Source organism: Nomascus leucogenys, chromosome 22a (assembly GCF_006542625.1).
Source record: "Nomascus leucogenys isolate Asia chromosome 22a, Asia_NLE_v1, whole genome shotgun sequence".
Lineage (NCBI taxonomy): Eukaryota > Metazoa > Chordata > Mammalia > Primates > Hylobatidae > Nomascus > Nomascus leucogenys.
In genome coordinates this window covers 119,494,361-119,519,110 of record NC_044402.1, presented here as the reverse complement: position 1 = coordinate 119,519,110, position 24,750 = coordinate 119,494,361, and the positions used below count along the sequence as shown (strand labels likewise).

Here is a 24,750-nt window from a genome sequence, read left to right as displayed (position 1 = left end):
TTCCTAAAGGAAAACCTAGAAGTTTGCCGAAAGATGGGGTAAATGGATACTGGGTATAGAAAAGCAACAACTGTCCACTACAATTCCCAATTGCTCACAGAAAAAGACAGTAATGGGGCCTATGGTGCAGACTAAATTGCATTAACAAGGTGCTCGTTCTTTCCAGGTCCTTGAGACATTTGCACAGATGCTGCTCCGTCTAGCCACACACAAACAGGACAGAGCAGTTGTGTCCTGTGATGGATATGAAGGCTGCTCTCCCAGCCTCCCAACTGCTCTGGCTAGGGGACCCTATTTGTGATTTATTCAGTAATGGCTCTCTTGGCCTCCTCAAGCTGTTTTTCCTCCTTCTGATATAAAAATAACACTTAAACAGGATCCCCAACCCCATGTCTGAGACAAATCAGATCTCCAGAGATAGCAGCCAAATTCACCCTAGGGTCAGGGTGCAGGGTGCTTATTATATACCCAATCTGCGAGTGAGCCAAGAAGTAGGGTTTCAAGAAATATGATGCTATGGCCAGAGGCTAAAATCAATCACCCAAGGAGTATTTATTACCCAACTGAAGCCAGTACCTTCTGCTGATTTGCCCTGCCAGACGATGGGTGGGGGCAGGCTTGTGGTCAGAGCAGGGTGGGAGATCTGAGAGGCAAAGGGCAGGTGTAGGGTCAGGGGAGGGGCAGGGCAGAGCTCTTCTTGAAAACTGGGAAGTCGCTATGCTTTTAGTGTTGAGCAGCGCTGGTGTCTACCCCCAGCTGGAGTCCTCCTCCACCCCAACCTTGACAGCAGCCGGAGGTGGCTACTGAAGGGTCAGAGCCCTCCCGTGCCTGCCTGCCTGCCTGCCTTCAAAGCCTCATAGTTGGAGATATAGAGGGGGAAGGTCTGTGTCTTCCAGACTATAAAAGCTACAAAAAACTATAAAAGCTATAAAAAAACCACTATAAAGCTTAGTGGTTATAAATGTGGTATCTGAGTCTGGGTTTGATTCTTGGCTCCATCCCACTAGCTTTGAGATTTTGATCAAGTTACTTAATCTATTTATGCCTTGATTTTGTCATCTGTAAAACTGTAATAGTAAAAGTATTTCCCTTATAGGGTTGCAAGGGATTACACGGGACATGGCATGTAATGTGTTTTGCACAGTGTGGAGTAGACTCTAAGCACTGCATGAACATGCGGGGTCATTATCTACATATGTAATTCCTAATCCTACCTCAATCCTGCAACGTAGACGTATTAGTTAGAGAGAGGCTTGGCTGCTATAACAAAAGTGCAATTTGTCAGTTGTTTAAACAAGACAGAAATTTATTTATCTCTAACATAACAATCCAGAGGTAGGCAGACCAGGACAGGGGTGGGGGATGTTCTATCATTTTCAAACTGCATTTTCCATGGTTGGGTTCAGTTTGCTGCTCCGGCTCCCATCATCGTATTGTAATTCTAGCCAGTAGGAAAGGGTTCCCTTCTGTCATATATATATATATAACATTGCTGCTCGAATTTCATTGGTCAAACTTAGTCACATGGCCATACTATCTGCAAAAGAAGCTGGGAAATACAATCTTGCATTCAGCTAAAATTGCAGCGATTTACTAACAGCAGAAGAAGAGTAGAAGAGATATTGCTCTGCTAGAGCTCACCCATCTGGCCATCCCACACAAAAAACACAGTTACTGCCTTTCAAAAGGAGGCATGTCAGAGTTCCACCTGGGTACGGCACCCAGCTGAGAGTCCAGGCTGTCTGAGGGGTGGGCAGTTCCTTCCTCCAGGGAAATGGACACCCCATAGTCTGGTGACCTAAAAACTAACAGGCAGGTGATTTGCACCTCCTACTCCCCACAGACAACAGTGGAGGAAGAAGAGGGTAAGCTCAATTAAAACATCGACTCATGCTGGGCACACTGCTACGTACCTGTAGTCCCAGCTACTGAGGTAGGAGGATCATTGAGCCCAGGAGTTTGAGACTAGCCTGGACAACATAGTGAGACACTGTCTCAAAAAAAAAAAAATCCACTTGCAACTGAAAGAATGGCAAACACCCAGCAGCTGCTGGATCTTAACTATCAAATCTGGTTGGGCAGGAATGGCTAAGCCCCTGCCTGGCAGTGGAGTAAGTTCTTGGTCAGCACATTTGACCACCCCTGGTTCTGCTGTCTGGGAAGATCTCCCCTTTCCACTCTCCTATGTAGCCTCTGGCTTTGCCTGCTGGGAAGCTGTTCCTTATCCAATATCCTGTGTCCCGCACTGGCAAACTTGTGCTTTTTGCAGTCCTTCCAGCCTTCACAGCCCTCTTCCTGCTGGTGCGGATTTGGAGGGCTGGGAATAAGGCAAGGGAAGGGGTGTCAAACCAGGCTTTGCTGATCAGGCTTATGGTTTCTTTGCCAATACAACACCCTCACAATCTTAGAAGCCTTCTGATTGGCTCCGTGTTTGAATAACCACAGCCAATGGCCTCATGTAGACCTTATCTTTATGCTTGAATACTCTGGACTTGGTGTTCTTCCTACTCTCCTTTCTCTCAAGCTGATGGTGGCTATCTTAAGTCCATTTGAAAAAACATGCTTGGTGTGAAGGAAATTCTCTTACACTGATCTCTGTCCTCTGAGCCAGTTCCCACTGTCCAGTGAGCAGATGTCCTTGAGAAAGGCTGGAGACCACAGGAACAGCCCTGGCCAAGGCTGTCCTCCCGACTCCATTCTCCTCCACCCTCCCCATTGACAGAGTAGGAACATTGAGGGTTGATGGAAAACACATGTAATAAATTCAGCCAGAAATCCACCAGTCTGTTGTTGAGTGTCCACTCCAGGGCCAGGGCTGGGATGGAAGAGGCTGGAAGGAGAAGAGAAAGGGAGGGGCAGAGAGAGGAAAGCCAGAGCAGCTGGGTCAGCATTCCCGATCCAGACATTGACTCAGGCTCCGGGAATGCCAAGGAAGGGGGTGGCAGCTACTGGAGCCAGGCTGGGATCCTGTTGGCACCACAGATGTAGGCATAGCACTCACAGAGGGTTGGGGGCTGGGACACCTGCACACCCAGGCATATCTCCCAACCACGGGTGGAAACAGGTGTCTCTTCCCCTGCGGGGAGCTCTCAGTGCTCCCCACGCCTTCGAGGTGATTCTCACGGCTCTTCACCTGCCTGAAACACCCACTCCATCTCCTTCACCTGAGAGAGGGACAGGCTCCAGGGACTCAAATCTGGACATCTGGACATACATTAGCTGCTCTCCTGGACTACCCACAAACCCCTTGCCTCATCTCCAGCCTCTGAGCTGGCTGCAACTTGCCCTTTCTAACTCCAGCACCACCCTCTACTGAAATTAGAACAAGGAAGAAAGTTATGCTGACCTGCCTCCATGTTCCCTGCTTTGGTGCCTGATAAAGATGAGGGAGGCCTTTGGAATAGGGGCTCAAGACTCTGAGAGCCCAACTCTGCTCAGTGCCCATGTTCCCACATGCTCCAAGCCCCTCAAAAAGGGTCCCTCTAGCTTGTCCTCAGTGACCCAGGAGGCAGCTGAGGACCAAGTACCCAGATTATCAGGTGCACCCCTTCCCTCCCAGCAACCCCCAGCCTTCAGGGCTGGAGCAGCTGAGCGAGTGGGGGCCCCTGCCTCTTATTGCCTGGCACCCAATCAAAGAGAAACCGATCCTGGCAGGGCAGGGTGCCCGGGGCCGGGCCCAGAATAGTGCGGCCCAGCCACAGTGTCGCATACTTGCTCTCTGTTGGTCCGGGGCTGGCTACATGGAGCCCGAGCTGGAGCACGTACTGCGCAGGGTATGGGGGGTCCCAGGGGAGCTGGAGCCAGGGCAGCTGAGGCCAGAAGATTGAGAGCACGGGCTGTGAATGTGTTTCTGGGCGTGCGTGTCTTCTGGTGTGTGTTTGGTCTGGATTTTCTCGTGAATATGGGCATGTGCGTGTCTGGGCATATGTATTGTGAGTGTGTGTGGTTCTGTGTGCCTGGGAGTGTTTGGACGTGTGTGTGTTTCTGTGTGTGTTTGTGTATGGCTGCATGTCTGTTTGTGTATGGCCATGTGTCTGAGCGTGTGTATTGGTGTGCATGGGTGTGTAGGCGTGTGTGCAGGGAGAAGGGGTTTGGGAATGTAAGGCACTTTCCCCACTCCTTCAGAAATTCTTCTCCCCACAGACCCCTTCCTGGAGCAGCCTTGGGGTTTCTGAGCATCAAGGTAGGGAGAATGCCCCCTCCCTGGGGCCTAACCTCTTCCCCTACTTTTCTGGGACCCCAATTCCCTCCCAGCCTGGCTTTTATCTTCCTCCTTTTGGTCTTTCTTCCTCATTGTTCTGCCTCCTTTCCCCAGGTGTGTTTCCCTCACCTCCAATTTCCTCTTTTCAGAAGTGACTTTCCCACTTACTTGCTGTGTGATTTGCGGCAAATTGCTTAACCTCTCTGAATTTCTGGTCCCTCACTAGCAAGACAGGGATGATAATAATGCCTGCCTTATAAGGCTGCCGTAAGTTTTAAATGAGAAATATGTTGGAGAAAAGCCCATTGGAAGCTTGCAAATCCTAAAGATTATGAATAACATTTGAATTGATTTTGATGTATTACTCCCTATTAACCAAACAGGCCCCATTCCTCTTCCAGAGATGAGCTTCCTAGAGCAAAAAAACAGCAGCTCATGGCCATCACCAGCTGTGACCAGCAGCTCAGAAAGAATCCGCGGGAAACGGAGGGCCAATGCCTCGAGATGGACAAGGCAGAAAGTATTGGAGGAAGGGGAGCCACCAGGTCAGGGGGAAGGTGAGGCCAAGGCCAGTTCTGGGGAGATGGGAGCCAGGGGAGCGGGAAGTCCCAGAGGAGCCTGGGTCTGGGCTCTGCCTCAGGTCCCTCCATAGCACAGAGTTGGACCCAACCCTCATCTTGTGGCCTCAGTCTCCCTGCGTGGTAGAGAACAACTGCACTGCAGTGCCAGAGGCCAGCATGGCCAACTCAGAAAGATGGGACAGAGCCACTATCTGGGGTGACTCTCAGGTTAGCCCCTCACCTGCAAAATAGGGCCACGGCATCCAGGCTTCCCAAGGCTGCTGTGAGATGAATGACGACAGCAGATGAGAACGTGCTTTGGAAGATGGAGTTACTGTCCTCTTCCCCTCCTCCCCCAAACAGGTCCCTGGTCCAGGCCAGCTGCTGAGTCCACCGGGCTGGAGGCCACATTCCCCAAGGCCACACCCTTGGCTCAAGCTGATCCTGCCAGGGTGGGCACTCCACCAGCAGGGTGGGACTGCCTCCCCTCTGACTGTACAGCCTCAGCTGCAGGCTCTAGCACAGATGATGTGGAGCTGGCCACGGAGTTCCCAGCCACAGAGGCCTGGGAGTGTGAGCTAGAAGACCTGGTGGAAGAGAGGCCTGCCCGGTGCCTGTCCCTGCAGGCCCCATTTCCCAAGCTGGGCTGGGATGACGAACTGCGGAAACCCGGCGCCCAGATCTACATGCGCTTCATGCAGGAGCACACCTGCTACGATGCCATGGCAACTAGCTCCAAGCTGGTCATCTTCGACACCATGCTGGAGGTGAGGCCATGGCTCTGCCCAACCTGTACTCACTCTCCATCCACACAGTGCTGCAGCCGCCACTCCCACCCTGCAGGATACCCTGCCAAGCCAGGTGCCCCTGCAAGCCCCCTGAAAGGACTCCTTCTTAGCACTATGGAGGCCAGTTGGGGGAGGGAGAGCTTCTACTCTCTGTGAGCACACGTAATTGTCATCACAGCTCTGCCACTTAGTATCGGTAGGACCTTGAGTTACATTACCTTTCTTGTCTCTAAAATGGGGATTGAAATGCCTGCTGCACCCTACATAGTTCAGAGGATTCTTGGACTACCCAGTATAAAGAGTGAACAAAGTATGTGTAAGACATTGCAGAGGCCGGGCACGGTGGCTCACGCCTGTAATCCCAGCACTTTCAGAGGTCAAGGCTGGCAAATCACAAGGTCAGGAATTCGAGACCAGCCTGGCCAACATGGTGAAACCCCATCTCTACTAAAAAAAAAAAAATACAAAAAATTAGCTGGCCATGGTGGTGGGTGCCTGTAATCCCAGCTACTCAGGAGGCTGAGGCAGGAGAATCACTTGAACCCGGGAGGCGGAGGTTGCAGTGAGCCGAGATCATGCCACTGCACTCCAGCCCGGGTGACAGTGCGAAACTTCATGTAAAAAAAAAAAGACATTACAGAGTGACTTAGAACAAAGAGTAGGGGACCCTTTTGGTAACAGAAAATATAATGAGCTCTGGCACCTGCTCTTCCATTAGGCTAAGCTATAAACGTATATAATCTTATTCTTATCATTGTTATGCAGTGCAGCGTTTCCCAAAACACAGTATATGTATTGTCCATAGCACACGTTTTGATTCTAGTGGTTCATGAAAAAATACGTCTATTTCAGTAGCTTTATATTTGTTTTAGGGTGTGTTAAAAAATATAACCAGCATGTGCAGATAGTGCTGCTTAGGACGGGGCACAAAATGAGTCAATATAAAATTTATCTACAAAAAAAGTATGTAAATATGCAAATGTTATGTAAATAACTATGCCTCCGGTACTTAGTCTATCAAAAACTAGACTGTGTCTGTACACACATGCCCTCTAAAAATGGAAACATGAACTTAGAATTTCTCACTCCCTGGTGTGCCAGGTGAGGGGCTCTGTGTCTCAGGCCACAGCCTTATCTATGTACCACATGTCCCCAGCAACGATCATGTCTAGCGTGTACTGTGACATGAGAAAGACAGGACAGCTGGTGTAGAGGAGGGTCCAGGAGAAGGCCCCATGGAAGAACCCTGGGTGGGACAGGGAAGGGACAGCAGGCAGATGGGAGGTACCCACTGAGGGGCAGAGAGGAGGGTGAGGGTCTCTCAGGACCCACCCTTGACTGTTCTCCCTGGCCCCTCAGATCAAGAAGGCCTTCTTTGCTCTGGTGGCCAACGGTGTGCGGGCAGCCCCTCTATGGGACAGCAAGAAGCAGAGCTTTGTGGGTGAGGAGAGGCTGGGGAAGTGAAGGGAGATGGAGAAGGGGAGGGGGGACCTCGTACGGTTGTTCTGGGGCTGATCTCTGATATACCACAAGCTTGGCTTCAGGCCAAGCCCAGCCAGGGGCCAGGGTGGGGGAAAGTCCATCCCAAGTCTGCATGGCCAGCTGGGAGACCCTGGGGCTCAATTTCGCCATCTGTGGAGCTGCTGTGACCAGCTGATACCTTTCAGCTCCGCTACTGCATGGCCCTAGGGAGCAACTGCATAGGTGCTAGGGAGCAAATGGGGGGAGGCAGGAGAGAAAGAGCCCCACTTCTCAGGCTTAGGGGGCTGCCCCACTGTCCTGTTCCCACAGTACCCGCTGTGTCTCAGTGCAAGGACACTGGCAGGGTGGGGGGGGGATCTGACCCTCAACCTGCCTTCCACCCAAAGGCCCCAGGCTGACCTCCCTTCCCCTCCTCTGCAGGGATGCTGACAATCACTGACTTCATCCTGGTGCTGCATCGGTACTACAGGTCCCCCTTGGTGAGGAGTGGGCTGGGAATCTTACGGGCACCCGGGGGGGAGGGGGCGGAGGGGCGTCCTCCTGGAGCCTGGTGCCCTAGAAGCCCACGTCTGTCTGACTTCTGGAGTCCTGTCGATGTCTCTAGGTCCAGATCTATGAGATTGAACAACATAAGATTGAGACCTGGAGGGGTGAGTGGAGAGAGGAACCCGGAAAGGGGCTGTTGGTGAGGGTGGGTCAGGGCCTAAGGTGGAGGATGGGCAGTGGGTATGTCCTGGAGCCAACAGGGGAGGGACAATAGGAGCCTCGGGTGCCTGACGGAAGGGAAGCTGCCTGGGACTGCAAGGCAAGGCAGGTGACCAGCTCCCCTGGCCTGACTCTGGCTCTTTCTGCAGAGATCTACCTGCAAGGCTGCTTCAAGCCTCTGGTCTCCATCTCTCCTAATGACAGGTGGGTGTCTCTGCTCATTCACCTGAGCCTCCTCCTCCCACAGTCCCCTTCCCCAGTCCCACTCAGCTCTGAACTCACCTCTTCATCCTAGGCGGCACACAGACAAGGGAGCCTTGGTGCCCTGCCCTCCTTTTTAGGGGGCTGGGATGGAGGTTGTCTCTCGCCAGGCTGCCCTGAGGCTCACTGCTCCCATCTCTGCAGCCTGTTCGACGCTGTCTACACTCTCATCAAGAACCGGATCCATCGCCTGCCTGTTCTGGACCCGGTGTCAGGCAACGTACTCCATATCCTCACACACAAACGCCTGCTCAAGTTCTTGCATATCTTTGTAAGCCTGGGCCCAGGTGGGAGGAAGGGGGAGACCTGGGCAGGTGATCAGAGGACCTGAGGAGTCTTCAGCCCTAGGAGTCGGGGGGAAGAGCTGGGAGCCCTCTTGAAGCTGCTGGATCCCTGATCTCCACCGGGTCCCCATCCTTACCAGGGTTCTCTGCTGCCCCGGCCCTCCTTCCTGTACCGCACTATCCAAGATTTGGGCATCGGCACATTCCGAGACTTGGCTGTGGTGCTGGAGACAGCACCCATCCTGACTGCACTGGACATCTTTGTGGACCGGCGTGTGTCTGCACTGCCTGTGGTCAACGAATGTGGTACCCACTCCCAGGATGAGAGGCTCGGGCTGGGCTGGGGCCTGGGAGAACCTGGTGGGGAGAATATGGGAAGGGCAGGGGTTCCCATGCCATCCCTGTGGGGGGTACAGGATGGACTGGGGATTAGAAGTCTCCAACTGCTCTGAGACTTGGGCCAGTTGCTTAGCCTCTCTGTGCCTCAGTTTCCTCCTTTGTGAAATGGGATTCTTCACAACATTCATCTTTCTGACTTCACAGGAGGATTTAAAAGGTTATATGCACAAAAATGGGCATAGTGAGAGGAAGCAGCAGATTTTAGTTTTAGTTCATCTTCAAATGGAGCCAGGCACATGGTGCATGGCTGTAACGCCAGCACTTTGAGAGGGGCCAGAGCGAGAAGGTTGCTTGAGGCCAGGAGTTTGAGTTTACATACAGTGACACTCCAGCCTGGGCAACAGAGCAAGACCCTGTCTCTAAAATAATAATAACAAAATAATAAAATTAAAAAAATAAAATGTGCCATGGGACCTCGGGCCCCCAGCCAGATCTCAGTTTCCTACACTGAAAAAAGGCTAGAGAAACGACAAGATTATTTCTTTGGTTGAATGATGGCTATGAAATATTTCAAAGCTAAAATCACCATAATTAAGATAGATATCAAGAAGTGTTTTCAATTTATTTTTGATTATAAAAAGCTTCAAATGTATAAAAATGGTAGAAAGAAATTGCATAATGAACCACCTATATCCATTGCCTAGGTTAACTACTGTTACTATATTGCTATAACCAGTTCATCTTTTTCTCTGAAGTAATTCAAAGTAAATTACGGACATCATGTCATTTCACCCCTAAACACTTTCGTCTGCACCTCTTAAAACAAGTGTATTTTTGGCCAGAGGCAGTGGCTAATGCCTGTAATCCCAGCACTTTGGGAGGCCAAGGTGGGCGGATCACGAGGTCAAGAGATCAAGACTATCCTGGCCAATATGTTGAAACCCTGTCTCTACTAAAACTACAAAAAAAATTAGCTGGGCATGGTGGCGCACACCTCTAGCCCCAGCTACTCGGGAGGCTGAGGCAGGAGAATCACTTGAACCTGGGAGGCAGAGGTTGCAGTGAGCCAAGATCACGCCACTGCACTCCAGCCTGGCAACAGAGCGAGACCTCCCCCCCCAAAAAAGTGCATTTTATACCACCAAACAAAACCATGAATAATTCATATTATTGTCTGACATCCAATCCTTATTCTCACTTCTCCATTTCCTCAAGAATGCTGGGTATTTTTGTTGTTGTTTTGGGACGGAGTCTCCCTCTGTCACTCAAGCTAAAGTGCAGTGGCGCCTTCTCGGCTCACTGCAACCTCTGCCTCCCAAGTTCAAGCGATTCTTGTGCCTCAGCCTCCTGAGTAGCTGGGATTACAAGCACACAACACCATGCCCAGCTAATTTTTGGGGGGGTATTTTTAGTAGAGATGAGGTTTCACCATATAGGCCAGGCCGGTCTCCAACTCCTGACCTCAAGTGATCCACCTGTCTTGGCCTCCCAAAGTGCTGGGATTACAGGCATGAGCCACCGTGACTGGCCAAGAATTTTTTTTTTTTTTTTTTTTTTTTTTTGGGACAGAGTCTTGCTCTGTCGCCTGGACTAGAATGCAATGGTGCAATCTTGGCTCACTGCAACCTCCACCTCCCGGATTCAAGCAATTCTCCTGCCTCAGCCGCCCAAATAGCTGGGTGTACAGGTGCGTGCCATCACACCTGGCTAATTTTTTGTATCTTTAGTAGAGATGGGGTTTCAACCTGTTGGCCAGGCTGGTCTTGAACTCCTGACCTTGTGATCCACCCACCTCGGCCTCCCAAGGGAATGTATTTTTCATAGTTGATGTGTTCAAAACAGGATCCAATTGAAGTCCATGGTTTACATTCATGCCTTTTGTTCCTTAAATCTCTTTAAATCTAGAACAGCTCCATTCCCCCTAAATTGTTATGACATGGGTGAGTTGAAAAGCCTGGGTCAGTTGTCTTATAGGATACCCCACATCCAGATTTGTGTGTTTGCTTTCTAGAGCTGGCCTTTACTTTGTTCTCTATTCCTGTGTTTCCTGTAAACTGAAATTATATCTAAAGACTTGAAGAGATTTGGGCAATAAATTCGAGGCTAGACTATTTCGTAGGTGATGCCATGTTACTCACACTGCATTTCCTCAGGATGCTCAATGTCAGGCTGTCTCACTCTGGGATGCTAAGTTTGATCCTTGGGTTCTGGTAGTGGCACCCTGATGCAAATAGCCCTAGGGCCTCTATACAGCACCCCTGTTCTGATCGAAGCCTCTTCCCTGTCTTTCTCCCCCCGCCCTCCTCAACCACCCTCTGCAGGTCAGGTCGTGGGCCTCTATTCCCGCTTTGATGTGATTGTAAGTGTCGCTGGAAAGGTGGGATGCTGCAGGGAGGCTAAGGGTGTGGGGATGGGTGGGAGCCTCTGTGGACCAGGGGGACCTTGACAAATATGCAGGGGTTGACATCTGTAGGGTAGGAGCCCAGGCAAGGGGGTGACTAGGAGCCATACTTCTCTCTCTGCCCCAGCACCTGGCTGCCCAGCAAACCTACAACCACCTGGACATGAGTGTGGGAGAAGCCCTGAGGCAGAGGACACTATGTCTGGAGGGAGTCCTTTCCTGCCAGCCCCATGAGAGCTTGGGGGAAGTGATCGACAGGATTGCTCGGGAGCAGGTACCCTGTGCCCTCCATTCATGCCCCCAACACATATAGCCCAGTCCTTCTCATGCATGGCTCCAGCCATCCCTGAACATCGGGCACCTGGCCTATCCTTCCATTTCATGACCAACTCCTGGTGCCCACACTGGCCTGCACCTGGTCCTGTCCATGGGGCCCTTATGCCAGGGGTCACTGCCAGCTGATCACCCTAGGCCAGTCACAGCCATCTCTAACTGGTTCCTAGGAGACACTCTCTCCCTCAGTCATGTTGGGTTGTTTCCCCTGATTCTTGGCACCAACCTCAGTAGCTGCTGTAGCCCCATGGCTCTGCCCCCTCACTGAACACTGCGGACCCACAGGTACACAGGCTGGTGCTAGTGGATGAGACCCAGCATCTCTTGGGCGTGGTCTCCCTCTCCGACATCCTTCAGGCACTGGTGCTCAGCCCTGCTGGCATCGATGCCCTCGGGGCCTGAGAAGATCCGAGTCCTCAATCCCAAGCCACCTGCACACCTGGAAGCCAATGAAGGGAGCCGGAGAACTCAGCCTTCATCTTCCCCCACCCCCATTTGCTGGTTCAGCTGTGATTGAGGTAGGCTCTGCCCTGGGCCATGACACCAGACTCTTAGTCTTCCTGATTTCCTGGATCTCAGATTGGGACACCCTGAGGATGGGAGTGGCCAAGCTCAAAGCTGAGCAGCCCTGTGAAAACTGCAAGTGTAAGGACTTGCAGGTCCCCACTTTGTCCCATTTTCAGCTAAGGTCATGGAGACTCTCCTAGAAGGGAGGGACAGAGTCCCGGCTAAAAGCTAAGGCAGCGATGTGACTTCAGACACTGGGAAGATTTACTTGTTCCCTCACTATTCAATTTCCACCTGCTGGAAATCCCATTAGAAGGCAGCAAACTATATAAACATTTGTTAGATGGAATTTCCATACCTAGTAAGAACTAAAGCTTAAAGGAAGGAGATTCTACCTACGTGCTCATCTCAGGAAATGTGACATGATCTCAGACTCTTTCCTGGTCACACGTTTGCTAGGGGCTTGCAGAGGATGGGCACAGATTCCATCTACTCGCCATGGCTGGCAAGACTCCCCTGTTGGAAAGGCCGCTGCCCCTCCTATGTGGTCACCATCTTCTCTTTTCTTTTCCCCACAGGCTTCTTCAGTCCTCCCAAATTGCCCTTGCCCTACCTGTGCTCCCAGAAGCCCTCAGGCATGCCCAGTGCACCATGGGATGATGAAATTAAGGAGAACAGCTGAGTCAAGCTTGGAGGTCCCTGAACCAGAGGCACTAGGATTACCCCAGGGCCATCTGTGCTCCATGCCCACCCATCCCCTTGCCGCCTAACTGGGTCAGACGGCCCCAGTGGGTTTAGTCAGGGCTTCTGGATTCCTCGGTTTCTGGACTACCTATGGCTTCAGCCTTCAGCTCCTGGGAGTCCCAGCTGTTGTTCCCAGCAACGTTGCCACTGCCCTCCTACTCTCCAGGCTTTGTCATTTCAAGGCTGCTGAAATGCTGCATTTCAGGGGCCACATGGAGCAGCCATTATTTATAGAACTGCCTGTTGGAGGTGGGGAGTCCTCCCTCCATTCTTGTCCAGAAAACTTAGCTCTCGCAGTGAGCCATGTTCTTAGTCCCCAGGGATGGATGGCCTTGTATATGGACCCCTGAGAATGAGCAATTGAGAAAACAAAACAAAAGGAAGAATCCACGAACTTAGATTTTATAGGTTTCACTCAAAATGCTGCAGTCACTTGACCTGAACTTGTGGCAAGAGCCTTGTGCTTTGTAAATTCAAAGACAAGAAGGAAAATTGATAAAAATCACAGGTGGCATTTCTTTTGCAATGTAGCACTATTCTACTGAAATTTCTTTCTTCTCCTTTCTTTACAAAATCGTAAAGAAAATATTAATTCATTACTTATATAGTAGGTACAACTCAGCCTACAAACTCTAATCTGCAAGAAGCATAACTTTATTTTTCTAATACAGAACGTAATTTCTATTAGGAACCCCGTTTCAGCAGATGGTAGAAATTAATCTCAGTCAATTCAAAGTCTCCCCCTGACCTTTTCCTGGGGTTAAGCTCGGTCGGGTGGGGATGTGGCTTTAAGTCATGTAAGACTCTCTTCCTCAGCCATCATCATCCGTCCATGCCAGCACCTGCTTGGACATCCCGTCCCCATCTGGTCATCAGTTGGCCATGCATGGTCTGCCAGGGGCTCCTTCACTTCCACAAAGCCTATTTGGGGACCTGTGGCTTGGAGCATGTGGAAGATTCTAGCTCTTGGCCCTGCACACCCTCTGGCTTCAGGAAGCTCAGTAATTCTGTTCCAGACCAACTGCTAAGATAGACAGCCCAGTGCCCTGTTCCGCTCTGTGGCTTGCTGTTTTCCCAGGCTCTACCCAGGAAGCGTGTGGGTTCTTCTACCCAGTGCTTGCCTACACTTACCACCTCCAAACCTATATGGAGTATTTGTCATACTTTCCCCCTCTTTAGCCACAACCTCCTTCTCAGAGTCCTTTTCTCAAGGATTCCAGAAATGTCAACATTCACCTTGCTCCCCAAGCCCTGCCAACCTATGGAAATTTGACCAGTGCGGGAGAGAGGAGGCTTTTATTCTTTAACCCATCATATATTCTTCCAAATGCACTGTAAGTGTCCTGAGTTCTTGCTACCCACTTTCAGAATCAAGCTTTTGAAATTCCGAAGCCAAGCTCGCTTCTGCTATGTCACCTTCCCTGTGGCAATGGGCACCACATGTCTGGCTGTCCAGAGAAGAGGGAGGTTACTGTCTCTAAAACATGACCCCTTCCCCTTACCTCACAGAGCGAGAAGCAGAGGCTTTGTACTGAATTAGTTGGACCATAAATGAAGATGTTCTCTCACTAGACATTTTGCCAAAACCTGAGGGTCAGTGCTGGCTCTGCTGTGGTCCCGCCCGGGAAGGTCCAGGGTCTTGGGCTCAAGGGAGAGGATTGGAGCTGGGTGATGGTTGGGTCTGGGCCCAGAGAGGATCTTTCCAGTGACAGTGTTCCTGGGGAGCCTGGGGCTCTGGGATCTTGTAACAGGTCGGTCCTTTAAGGCTGTGCCTGTGGGTGGCTCTGCTCTGTGGGACCTTCTGTAAGGGCACATGCCATCCTCCCTGCCTCAGACGCCTCCTTTGGTCACAGCCCAGACCTTGCAGCCATCATGGCTGCTAGAAAAGAGTCACGGAGTTGCCACCGGGGCTGCGGCTGCTTCTTCTACTCCAGCTTTGAATCGAAGACGCGCCTTGTGTGCAGCCCGCTGTGCCGCCCACTCTGTTCCTGCATGTGAACTTGGGGCGGGGCTGGTTTTCCAGGCATTGCTGCCTCCGTGCCCCCAGCCTCTCCTCAGACCTCTGCGGGCCTCTCTGGGTTTCTGTAGCTTCCTTCGCTTTCCCGTCTCTCTTCTCACAACCCCTTCAGTAGCTCTCCACCCTGGACGTGCATCAGGATCACCAAAGAAGCCTTACGAAATGCAGATTCCAGGGCTCCATTCCTGGAGTACTAATTTCCTCATTAGGAGGTGGGAACTGAGCAACTGTGTTTATTTTCTATAAATGCTAGAGACTTAATGACTAATAGCACATGACGAACATGAGACTGGGCTGAGAAATGAGGATGCCCCATGCTCATAGCTAGTCAATTGTTTGTCATATGATGGGGTCTAGCTATTATTTAATTATGCCTAGGGTCTCCAAGAAGCAAGGGCTAAGGGTAGTGGCACAACATAGATGTATGACTCATTACCATTCTCACCACCCTTCTCCCAGACCTCCTTAAATGCAGAAGTGTTCATTACAACATCCTGCAGTTCCTTTCATGACAATTGCCAAAGTTTTTATTTGATATGCATATTAAAACTGGAGTCATAAATAATGACCTAGAAACAAACTCCTATTACCAAGCCAAAATGCACTCAGAGCTAAAACTTCCATCTACATGCCCAGGATGTAGATGGGCATGTAGATAGCCAGGCAACACTGGGTACCCTGTCTATTTTTATTTATAAGAGTGCCACCTTGGCCAGGCGCGGTGGCTCATGCCTGTAATCCCAGCACTTTGGGAGGCCAAGGTGGGTGGATCACCTGAGGTCAGGAGTTCGAGGCTCAGCCTGGCCAGCATGGTGAAACCCCGTCTCCACTAAAAATACAAAAAATTAGCCAGGCGTTGTAGCGGGTGCCTATAATCCCAGCTACTCGGGAGGCTGAGGCAGGAGCATCGCTTGAACCTGGGAGTCGGAGGTTGCAGTGAGCCGAGTTCGTGCCATTGCACTCCAGCCTGGGTGACAAGAGTGAAACTCCATCTAAAAAAAAAAATAAGGCTGGGTGCAGTGGCTCACACCTGTAATCCTAGCACTTTGGGAGGCCGAGGTGGGCAGATCACGAGGTCAGGAGATCGAGACCATCCTGGCTAACACAGTGAAACCCCGTCTCTACTAAAAATAGAAAAAATTAGCCGGGCATGGTGGTGAACGCCTGTAGTCCCAGGTACTTGGGAGGCTGAGGCAGGAGAATGGCGAGAACCCAGGAGGCGGAGGTTGCAGTGAGCCAAGATCATGCCACTGCACTTTAGCCTGGGCGAAAGTGCGAGACTGTCTCAAAAAAAAAAAAAAAAAAAAAGAGTGCCGCCTTGTTGTTTAAGAAGGCAAGACAGCACTTCATTCCTTTCTTATGGGTGAATAATATTTCATTGTGTGGATATACAAAGTCTTCCTGGACTTCCACGTGAGATCAATTCATTAACTGAGCTGCAAGACCATGAACACTGACATCACCTTGCACAACTGCTACAAAACCGCAATCCAAGTCTCATCACAGACTTCCCCTCACCCAAGCACCACCAAAGTGACTAAGGGACCCATGTTGTTTTGGCAGCTCGGCCCTGCTGGTTTGAAGGAGCAGCACACTGGGGAAGGCAGAATCCCACTCTGGTTGACTTTGTGACACAGATCCTGGCAGCCTCGGAGCCCGGCCCCAGCCTCTGCATTTGCAAGGAGCTCTCACAGGTGGATCCACTACACAGGAAGGGTTGAGAGGCATATCTGTATAATCAGTAATTCCTCCCAGTTCCCTCTAGGTTCTTCTTGTTTTTTTTTCTTTATTTTCTTTTTGAGATGGAGTCTTGCTCTGTCACGCAGGTTGGAGTGCAGTTGCAGAGTTTTGGCTCACTGCAACCTCTGCTTCCTGGGTTCAAGCGATTCTCCTGCCTCAGGCTCCCTAGTAGCTGAGATTACAAGTGCATGCCACCGCACCCAGCTAATTTTTTTTTTTTTTTTTTTTTAGTAGATACAGGGTTTCACCATGTTGGCCAGGCTGATCTCAAGTGGTCTGCCTGCCTTGGCCTCCCAAAGTGCTGGGATTACAAGCTGGGTTCCCCTTCTCAATGTAGAAAACTCTGTGTCCTCCTCTCCCCTTCCCTTCTCTTCCTTTCCCCTTATTCCAATCTCTTTTTTCAGGAAACATTTACTAAGCACCTCCTAGGTGCTAGACACAGTTAGACATTGGGATCCAACATTAAAGAAGCCTGATTTGTGGCCTTCAGGGGATTCACAGTTGGTTGGGAGAGAGCTGGATCTCTAACAAGGTGAGCATGCTGACAGCTCAGCTCTGTAAGCAGGGGAGGGGAAGGTGGGGCACAGGATTGCTCAGAGAGGTCAGGGAGGGCCCTGCAGAGGCAGTGACATTTGAGCTGAATCCTAAGAAAGAGCAAGCTCTCTGTGATGACATGACAGTTGGGGAAGAGGGTGTTCCAAGAGTGGGGACAGGAGGTACAAAGTATTGAGGCTGGAAAGAACACAATGTGTTCAGAGACATGCAAAGAATTCAGGCTCAGCTGTGAAAGGGCGACCATGGTCAGGGTGCAGGGTGCCAGGGCACAGTGGGTCTTATGAGCCACAGTAACAACTTTGAACTTGACCTGAGGGCTGAGGGCAGTTGTGAAGTATTTTAATCAGGGCAATGACACAATTTTTTAAATGAGTTCAAACCCTATCATTCCCACAGGCCTAAGAAAGTGAACTTTAGGTTGTCGCGGTGGCTCACGCCTGTAATCCCAACACTTCGGGAGGCCAAGGCAGGCAGATCCCTTGAGCTCGGGAGTTCGAGACCAGCCTGGCCAACATAGCAAAACCCCGTCTCTACAAAAAAAATTACAAAAATTAGCCAGGCGAGGTGGTGCGCACCTGTAGTTCCAGCTACTCAGGAGGCTAAAGTGGGAGAATTGCTTGAGCCCGGGTTGAGGATGCAGTGAGCCAAGATGGTGCCACTGCACTCCAGTCTGGGTGACAGAATGAAACCCTGTCTCAAAAAATCAAATTAATTTTTAAAAAAGAAGGTGAACTTCATTTTTTTCTATGACTCCACCAAAATTTACTGCTGGGGCTTGGACTCTGAATTTCCAGGCTAGTGCTGTGATGCATTGGTGGCTCTCAATGGCAACCCACTTTCCTTCAAGTGGGCTCCTTGTTGTAAGGAGGCTGGAAAGTTAAAAGCTGTAATCCCTAGGCTCCCTTGCAGCTAGTGCTCCAGGCAGGACTTAGGTTCCCCCTCTCAGCTGTATGTGAGAGATGTGGAAGGTGGAAGAGACGTAGAAGCTCCTGCCCTTTCTGCTATCAGGAGCAGTCGCGAGGCATTCGCAGAGGTCCAAGTCCAGTTACTGCCGGCTTCATGGGTGTTGAGAGGCAGGATTGGGGTCATCCTGCGTGACCTGTTTTGTTTTGTTTTGCCGGCACAGACCTACTTGAACTTAGTTGATGTGGAGTAGCTCTAGAGCCAATAGTTGTAGCAATAGCTTCTAGACTCTCATCCTCCTGATTGTGGCCAACATGGTGCTCCCCAAGCTGCTCAGTGCCTGCTGGAGGTCAACTCTAGCCTGGTCTCGAGCACCCCCAATAATTTTTGTAGCACCCCATTGCCTATATCTCTGCTCTTTCTGTTCAAAGAGGGTGGTTTATATTCTCTACAACCGCAACTTGACTGACACAGTGCTTGGGAGTCACTGCAGTTCCTGCTTGGTGTGGCCTCAACCAGTGCCTTGTGAAACCAAGGCCTCTCTGTGAGGTCTGGGAAAGCAAAAGGTGTTCTCAGTTTCCAAGGACGGAGACGGCTGTGCCTCTCACCGTGACTCACTGGAGGACAGGAATTCCCTCAGATGCTGGGTAGTCAAAAAGAATGACAAAGCTCTCCAATAAGAAATAAAAGTCCCTTTATTTTGTATTCTACCAAAGGACAGCAATGCGATAAGGGGGTGGCCTTTTAGCTGAGAGGGAGCTGCTCAAAAATGATAGAAGTTGCAAAAGCTCAGGGTCTGTGGGAAGTGCAGGGAGTTCCTCCCACCTCTCGAGTCTGGCAGCCTCTTTCTCTCCCTCCTCATCTGAGACATGGCGGCAGCCAGGAACCACTGTGCCAGGGCTGGAGCCTCTAGGACAAGCCCCAGCAAGGTGGGGACTCAGCTCAGCACTGTCTCTGCAGGAACCGCAGGCCCACTTTCTTATTGGGAACCAGGACAATGCGGGCCACACTCTTCAACTCCCCCGTCTCCGGGGCCAGGACCACCTTGTACTTCTGAATCAGCTGGGGGGAAAGAGCACATGTGGTTGGGTGGATTGTGTTTGCCATCCACTCCCTGCTCTGCACACTCCTAGCCTGTGCCTCCCTTCCTCTCCTCCCAGGACTCCTCCACCCCTCCCTGCCCACACACCCTTCTAGCCTCTCCCAGCTCACCCTTGCCAGGAGTAGCTGCATCTCCAGCTCTGCAATCCTGCGGCCCAAGCAGGCCCGGACCCCATAGCCAAAGGGCACAGAGCCAAATGGGTGCTGGATCCTGGGGGTAGCAGGCTGGCTGTTCCTCAGCCAGCGGTGAGGCTGGAAGCTCTCAGGCTCAGAGAAGGTGGTGGGGTCCCGGGACACCACATAGTGGCAGAACACAAACTGGGTCTATAAAGGAAGATTGGGCAGCATGAATGCATCTCTTCGGGGGTATAGGGCACTCCTGGGCAATCGGGCCTCTAGCCCCACTCACGTTCTTGGGGAAGAGGAAGCCATCAACTTCAATTTCCTTTTCGATGATCCGGGAGTTTGTGGGGACCACGGGGTAGAGGCTGCAGGGAAAAGAATGTCTAGGGTCTGCTCTGGATTCATGGGGGTACAAAGTGCCCCACTCCTTCTCCCCTACCTCTCCCATCTCATCTTTGTCACTAGCCCCAGCCCACCTGTCTTCACTTCGGATTTCCTCCTCTGATTCCCTCCCCACACAGAGATCCTGTGCCCCCCGGAACAGCATTCTCTCCTACCGCAGAGTCTCCTTAAGCACAGCTTTGAGCAATGGCATGTGGGCAAAGTCCTTGTGCTGGGGCACTTGCCCGGCTGGCACCACACCCACCACTTCCTCGTGCAAGGCCTCCTGGATCTCAGGGTCCTTTGAGAGGTGGTACAGGGCCCATGTCAACGTGTTGGATGTCTAGGAGATAGAGTGGGAGATCAGGTGAGGGCGATTTCTAGGAAAGAGGCCAGTAATGGGAGGGTGTATGAGTGGCTGTGTGCAAAATGTGGGAGAAGTGAATTTGCCACAAGCCTAGCAGGAAAAAACATGAAGGTTCATGGCAGTCTCCATGCTAAACATGAATCCACAGTGGGATGAGGGCCCATATGATGGAGAATCACACCTTCAGTGGAGGAGGGGACGGCAACACAGAGAAACCCAACAGGATGAAAGCACTGGAAATAGGAACCATAAAGAAAGAAGGTGCTGGCTGGACACAATGGCTCATGCCTATAATCCCAGCACTTTGAGAGGCCACGGTGGGCAGATCACTTGAGGTCAGGAGTTCAAGACCAGCCTGACCAACATGCTGAAATCCCTGTCTCTACTAAAATTAAAAAAAAAAAATTAGCTGGGCATGGTGGTGCATGCCTGTAATCCCAGCTACTTGGGAGGCTGAGGCAGGAGAATTGCTTGAACCCAGGAGGTGGAGGTTGCAGTCAGCTGAGATCAAGCCACTGCACTCAAGCCTGGGCAACAGAGTGAGACTCCATCTCAAAAAAAAGAAAAAAGAAAGAAAGTGCTTGTGAATGAGTTCTTCCAACTCTCCATTCAAATTGCAGCAAGAAAGTTGGATAGATGGGAGATGAACTTCCCAGCTGTCAGAGAGAGTGAGGAGGCTCCAGGAGGTGATGGAATCCTTCTTACAAAAGGACCATCCCCTGTCCACCCACCTCGGCTAAGCTGAGCAAGCCCTCTATTTTCCTTCTAGTGCTGTATCCATGTTACAGAAAAAGAAGCAGGTCCTTGGAGGGATGAAGGTCGGGATCAGGTGAGGGATAATAGGGAACTGGTTCAGGTTGGGAGCTGGGGGCCCCTGGTCTCACCCTCCCCCTTCACACACCGTGTCCACTCCAGCCATGAGCAGCTCAGGCAGGCTGCCCATGGCCTCCCGAGGACTGAGCTGTCCACTGGCCAGTAAGAAGTGCAGGTAGCCAGACACCTGGACGCCATCTGGCCCCGCTGCCTGCAGTTGGGCCTCCATATCCTCGAGTTTCTCATCAATCAGCTTCTTCCCTGTGAGAGCAACAGAGAAGAGGAAAGGACAAAGCCAAAAGTCATGATCTCCAAGGACCAAGAGCCACTCCAACAACTGGTAGCATGAGGGAAAAGGCCTGGGAGAGACCGCTGACGCACAGACCTGGAGTCACCCCCATTTCTCTTCCATGGGCCCAATCTGGGAGTCCTCACCAAAGGAAAAGATGGCATTCCAACCATCCAGGTATCGCTTCCAGAAAGGCAGCACGGGGCGAGTCCACTTGGGGAGGAAGGTGGCATAGAGTGAGTTCTGGAACATTAACCCAATGGATCTGACGAAGGTCACGGTGTCCTCGGGGATGGATCGCTGCAGGCAGCCAATGCGTTTCTCGAACAGGATGTAGCAAATAGCTGAGTAGTGCACAGAGGCCATCACAGGAGGCAGAACCAGGACATATGGAATCCAGGAGCCCTTGAGGAGAGGGAGCACAACCTCCCCCTGACCCATTACCTTCCCCAGCCCCTCTCCCAGCAAGGGTACCTTCCAAGGCAAAGTAGTAGAAGAGTTGAGCCATGTCCGACACCTGGTTCCCTGAAGCGCTCTCCGCCCGCAGCTGGTCCAGTCGAGTCATAAAGTCATCAATCACCTCATTGAAAGCATCTGTATAGAGCGCTGCCTCCGCTGGCTTCAGCAACCGCTGGTTCAGAGCCTGGCGCAGCTGGTACCAGTGGTGTCCTTCCCTGCAGGGACGCAGAGGAACAGCACAAACATAAGCCTCTATGGGGGTTCAATTAAGGGAGATCTTCTCACCCTGAAGTCCACCCCCCCTACCCAGAGTCAAGAGAAATCTCATACTCCTAGAATTTAGAATTATAGAATCACCAAAATCTCAAGTGACAGAATCTTAGAATCCCCAAACCAGAATCTCGCTACAGCAGAGTAGAAGTGGGTATGGTGGGCATCTAGAACCAGACTGTCCAGGACCAAATCACAGGTCTGACCACTCCTGGCAGAGAGATCCTAGGTAGGTAACTCCTGTGTGCTTCAGTTTCCCTTTCTATAAAATGGGGATAGTAACAGTGCCTATCTGAGTAGGCTTGTTCACATCGTTCAAGTGCTTAGCTCAGTGCCTGGTACATGGTGAATGCTTAGCGAATATTGACTGATTATCTTGGAATTATACAGCTCTGGAATCTTCCATATGTCAAATAAGGGGGAGCTGCGGAGGCTGAGGAATAAAGAAGGACCAAGTTAGGGTTCCCAGAATGCTCAGGCTCTGAGCCTTCATGCTCTGCTTGGCTCAGTGGGTCAGAGGGACAGGGAGGCCCACGAGGCTGATGCTCTAGGCTCTTGCCTCAGTCATGCGGTAGATGGTCAGGCCCCCTCCCTGGTTAGGCAAGGGTGCTCACGTGGATGGAAACATACTTCTCATAAGCAAGCTTAATGCCCAGGGACTGCCCCCACTCCCAGCTGTTCCTCAAACCTATTTCCTTTCCTAAGCAAGCTGGGTATGGGTCCATTTTTTTAAAGGCTAGCTATAGAGCAATAAGTACAATATGGTCCAATTTTAAGAGGAGACAAAATCCTACCTATCCACATGTATATTTGCATGCTCCTGGATAAAGAGGGGAGAATACACAACAAACTGTCAGTACTGGTTCCTAAGGAGGATGCAATAGGAGTGGAAGGGCGAGAGACTTCATATTTTATTATTGGAATTTCCATGGCGAGTATTACTTTTGAATTTTTAAAACCAATAAAGTTTTTTTGTTTGTTGTTTTGTTTTGTTTTGTTTGAGACAGTCTTGCTCTGTCATCCACTCAGCTCACTGCAACCTCCACCTCCCAGGTTCAAGCGATTCTCCTGCCTCAGCCTCCTGAGTAGCTGGGACTACAGGTGCATGCCACCACACCCGGCTAATTTTTTGTATTTTTTTTTTAGTAGAGACGGGGTTTCACCATGTTAGCCAGGATGGTCTTGATCTCCTGACCTCATGATCCGCCCACCTTGGCCTCCCAAAGTGCTGGGATTACAGGCGTGAGCCACCGCGCCCAGTCAAGTCTTTTTTTAATATATATTTTTTATTTTAAAAATTATTATTTATTTAATGACCTTCAACACCCCACCCCAGGAGCTGCCTTTATTATATTAGGTGAAAATTGCAAGAAGATAAACTAAAAGTGTTGCTGAAAAAGAAATGAAAACCAGAATAGACCCATTTGTTGGGACTTCAAGTTGTTCCAAAAGTAAGACTCTCTCAACAGTAGGAATCGGATATACAGAACTTAAATGTGGTTGTTAAAATATCACTTGGAGGAAACAATGCTTCATAAAATGATATTTTAAAAATATATATGTTAAAACAAAAATTTTAGAACCTCAAACTTATCATGAGTTAGCAGAATAGCTTTTTTTCCCCAATCATCTGACTCAAAGATTCACAAAAGAGCTTTTAAATGCATGCATATGGTATCATCTATTCAGGAAATTGGCTTTAGAGAAAAAAATGTAAATAGATTACAAAGGGCTCTACATAACGTTTAGCTCTGATTCTAAATCTGAGCTGTCATGTCATAGGTGGCCTGGCCCAGTGAAAACCTGCAACCTAAATCTTGCCCTCAGTGGCAGATGTCAAGTTAAAACGTTTTTTTTTTCTTTTTTGAAATGGAGTCTCACTCTGTTGCCCAGGCTGGAGTGCAGTGGCATGATCTCGGCTCACTGCAACCTCCACCTCCTGGGTTCAAACGATCCTCCTGCCTCAGCCTCCCAAGTAGCTGGGATTACAGGTACCCACCACCACACCCGGCTAATTTTTGTGTTTTTAGTAGAGACAGGGTTTCACTGTGTTGGCCAAGCTGATCTCGAACCCCTGAACTCAAGTGATCCACCCACCTCAGCCTCCCAAAGTGCTGGGATTACAGGTGTGGTTTTTGCCATAATTTTAAATGGTGAAAACCACAATGACTTTTGCACCAACCTAATATTTATTAGTGGAGAGCCAATGGATGGTCCCTGGGCTTCAGCACCTCCCAACAACTGCTCTCGAGACTATCAGGCTTAGAGGATGCAGGGGGTCCTATTCTGCCGGTTATCCACCTGCCTGCCCTGTGCCCACTGTCTTTCGCCCTGGCCTTCTGGGGCCCAGTTCCAGTCCCTTCAGGCCCCAGCTCACGTGGTGAACGGCCCATAGGTCAGGTCGTGCTGGTCCCGGTGCTCCTTCCATAGCTCCATGTCATTCCGTACGGGGTACTTGCCCTCTTGCCGCATCACTTGCTCCAAGAGCGGGGCACTGGCCAGGTTCACGTGCATCTGAGGCCCTAAGTAGGACATCCACATTGGACCGTACTTGGCCTTGTAAAGCACCTGTGGGGTTCAATCAAAACTGAATAACTGGGCCAAGCTGGGCAGGTGCTTCCAGGACAGAAGATGGGGTGAGGAAGGGTCTGATGGCTACATAAGAGCAAATGGGCTGGGCAAAAAAAAAAAAAAAAAAAAAAAAAGTACGTTGTGTATGAGGTAGGCACCAAGACGGCCTGTTGTTCCAGAGGAAGAGCAATAAAAAAAAAAAAAAGGGCACACAAGGAGCTAGAATATTAGAGCAATGCGTGTCTGGTGGAACTGGGGGCATTGAGGTCCTTGGAGGAGTGAAGGTTTGGAAAAATGGGATATATGGCAAACCGAGGTATGTCGAGGTGTATGTTGGGGGCCAGCATTTTAGGGAAACTGAGCCCTTTAGTGAGGTAAGATAGAAAGCCTATAGCTCTTTTTTTTTATTTAAATCTACTGCAGCTTGCTGTCAATGAAATGATGAATGCCTTATGTAATCAACAAGAAAAAAGAAGACTGATGAGAAAACAGGAAAAACAATAAGCTGGATGAGAAAGTCAGGGTCCAAATATAAGTAAGTAAGCCATGCGGTATG

The 24,750-nt window shown here is 50.5% G+C and overlaps 2 protein-coding genes across 2 annotated transcripts in view; one reads left to right on the top strand and one right to left on the bottom strand.

Annotated features, from left to right (window-relative positions):
* The first annotated feature begins 3,700 nt into the window (after positions 1-3,700).
* On the top strand, positions 3,701-13,549 carry PRKAG3 (protein kinase AMP-activated non-catalytic subunit gamma 3). Its single transcript, XM_003272376.4, has 14 exons — positions 3,701-3,773; positions 4,144-4,183; positions 4,603-4,758; positions 5,125-5,528; positions 6,909-6,990; positions 7,452-7,510; positions 7,636-7,681; positions 7,886-7,940; positions 8,142-8,268; positions 8,422-8,587; positions 10,942-10,979; positions 11,149-11,295; positions 11,640-11,872; positions 12,440-13,549. The coding sequence occupies exons 1-13, from the start codon at positions 3,741-3,743 to the stop codon at positions 11,754-11,756; spliced, it is 1,470 nt and encodes a 489-aa protein (XP_003272424.1). The 5' UTR covers positions 3,701-3,740; the 3' UTR covers positions 11,757-11,872; positions 12,440-13,549.
* Positions 13,550-18,492: 4,943 nt separating this feature from the next.
* Positions 18,493-24,750, bottom strand: part of LOC100606147 (sterol 26-hydroxylase, mitochondrial) — a 35,040-nt gene continuing 28,782 nt past the window's right edge. Inside the window, exons 2-9 of the mRNA XM_003272375.3 lie at positions 24,001-24,191; positions 21,369-21,568; positions 21,041-21,238; positions 20,694-20,866; positions 19,602-19,768; positions 19,331-19,409; positions 19,033-19,245; positions 18,493-18,882 (exon numbers count right to left, since the gene is read on the bottom strand). Coding sequence (XP_003272423.2) covers positions 18,763-18,882; positions 19,033-19,245; positions 19,331-19,409; positions 19,602-19,768; positions 20,694-20,866; positions 21,041-21,238; positions 21,369-21,568; positions 24,001-24,191 — 1,341 coding nt within the window. The 3' untranslated portion in view covers positions 18,493-18,762. The remainder of the gene's footprint in view (positions 18,883-19,032; positions 19,246-19,330; positions 19,410-19,601; positions 19,769-20,693; positions 20,867-21,040; positions 21,239-21,368; positions 21,569-24,000; positions 24,192-24,750) is intronic.

Excerpts from the sequence above, each read along its gene's own strand:
- PRKAG3 (XM_003272376.4), top strand. The coding sequence starts at position 3,741 with ATGGAGCCCGAGCTGGAGCACGTACTGCGCAGG. Across the intron at positions 5,529-6,908 it reads TCTTCGACACCATGCTGGAG|ATCAAGAAGGCCTTCTTTGC; the intron begins GTGAGGCCATGG and ends CTGGCCCCTCAG. Across the intron at positions 7,941-8,141 it reads TCCATCTCTCCTAATGACAG|CCTGTTCGACGCTGTCTACA; the intron begins GTGGGTGTCTCT and ends CCATCTCTGCAG.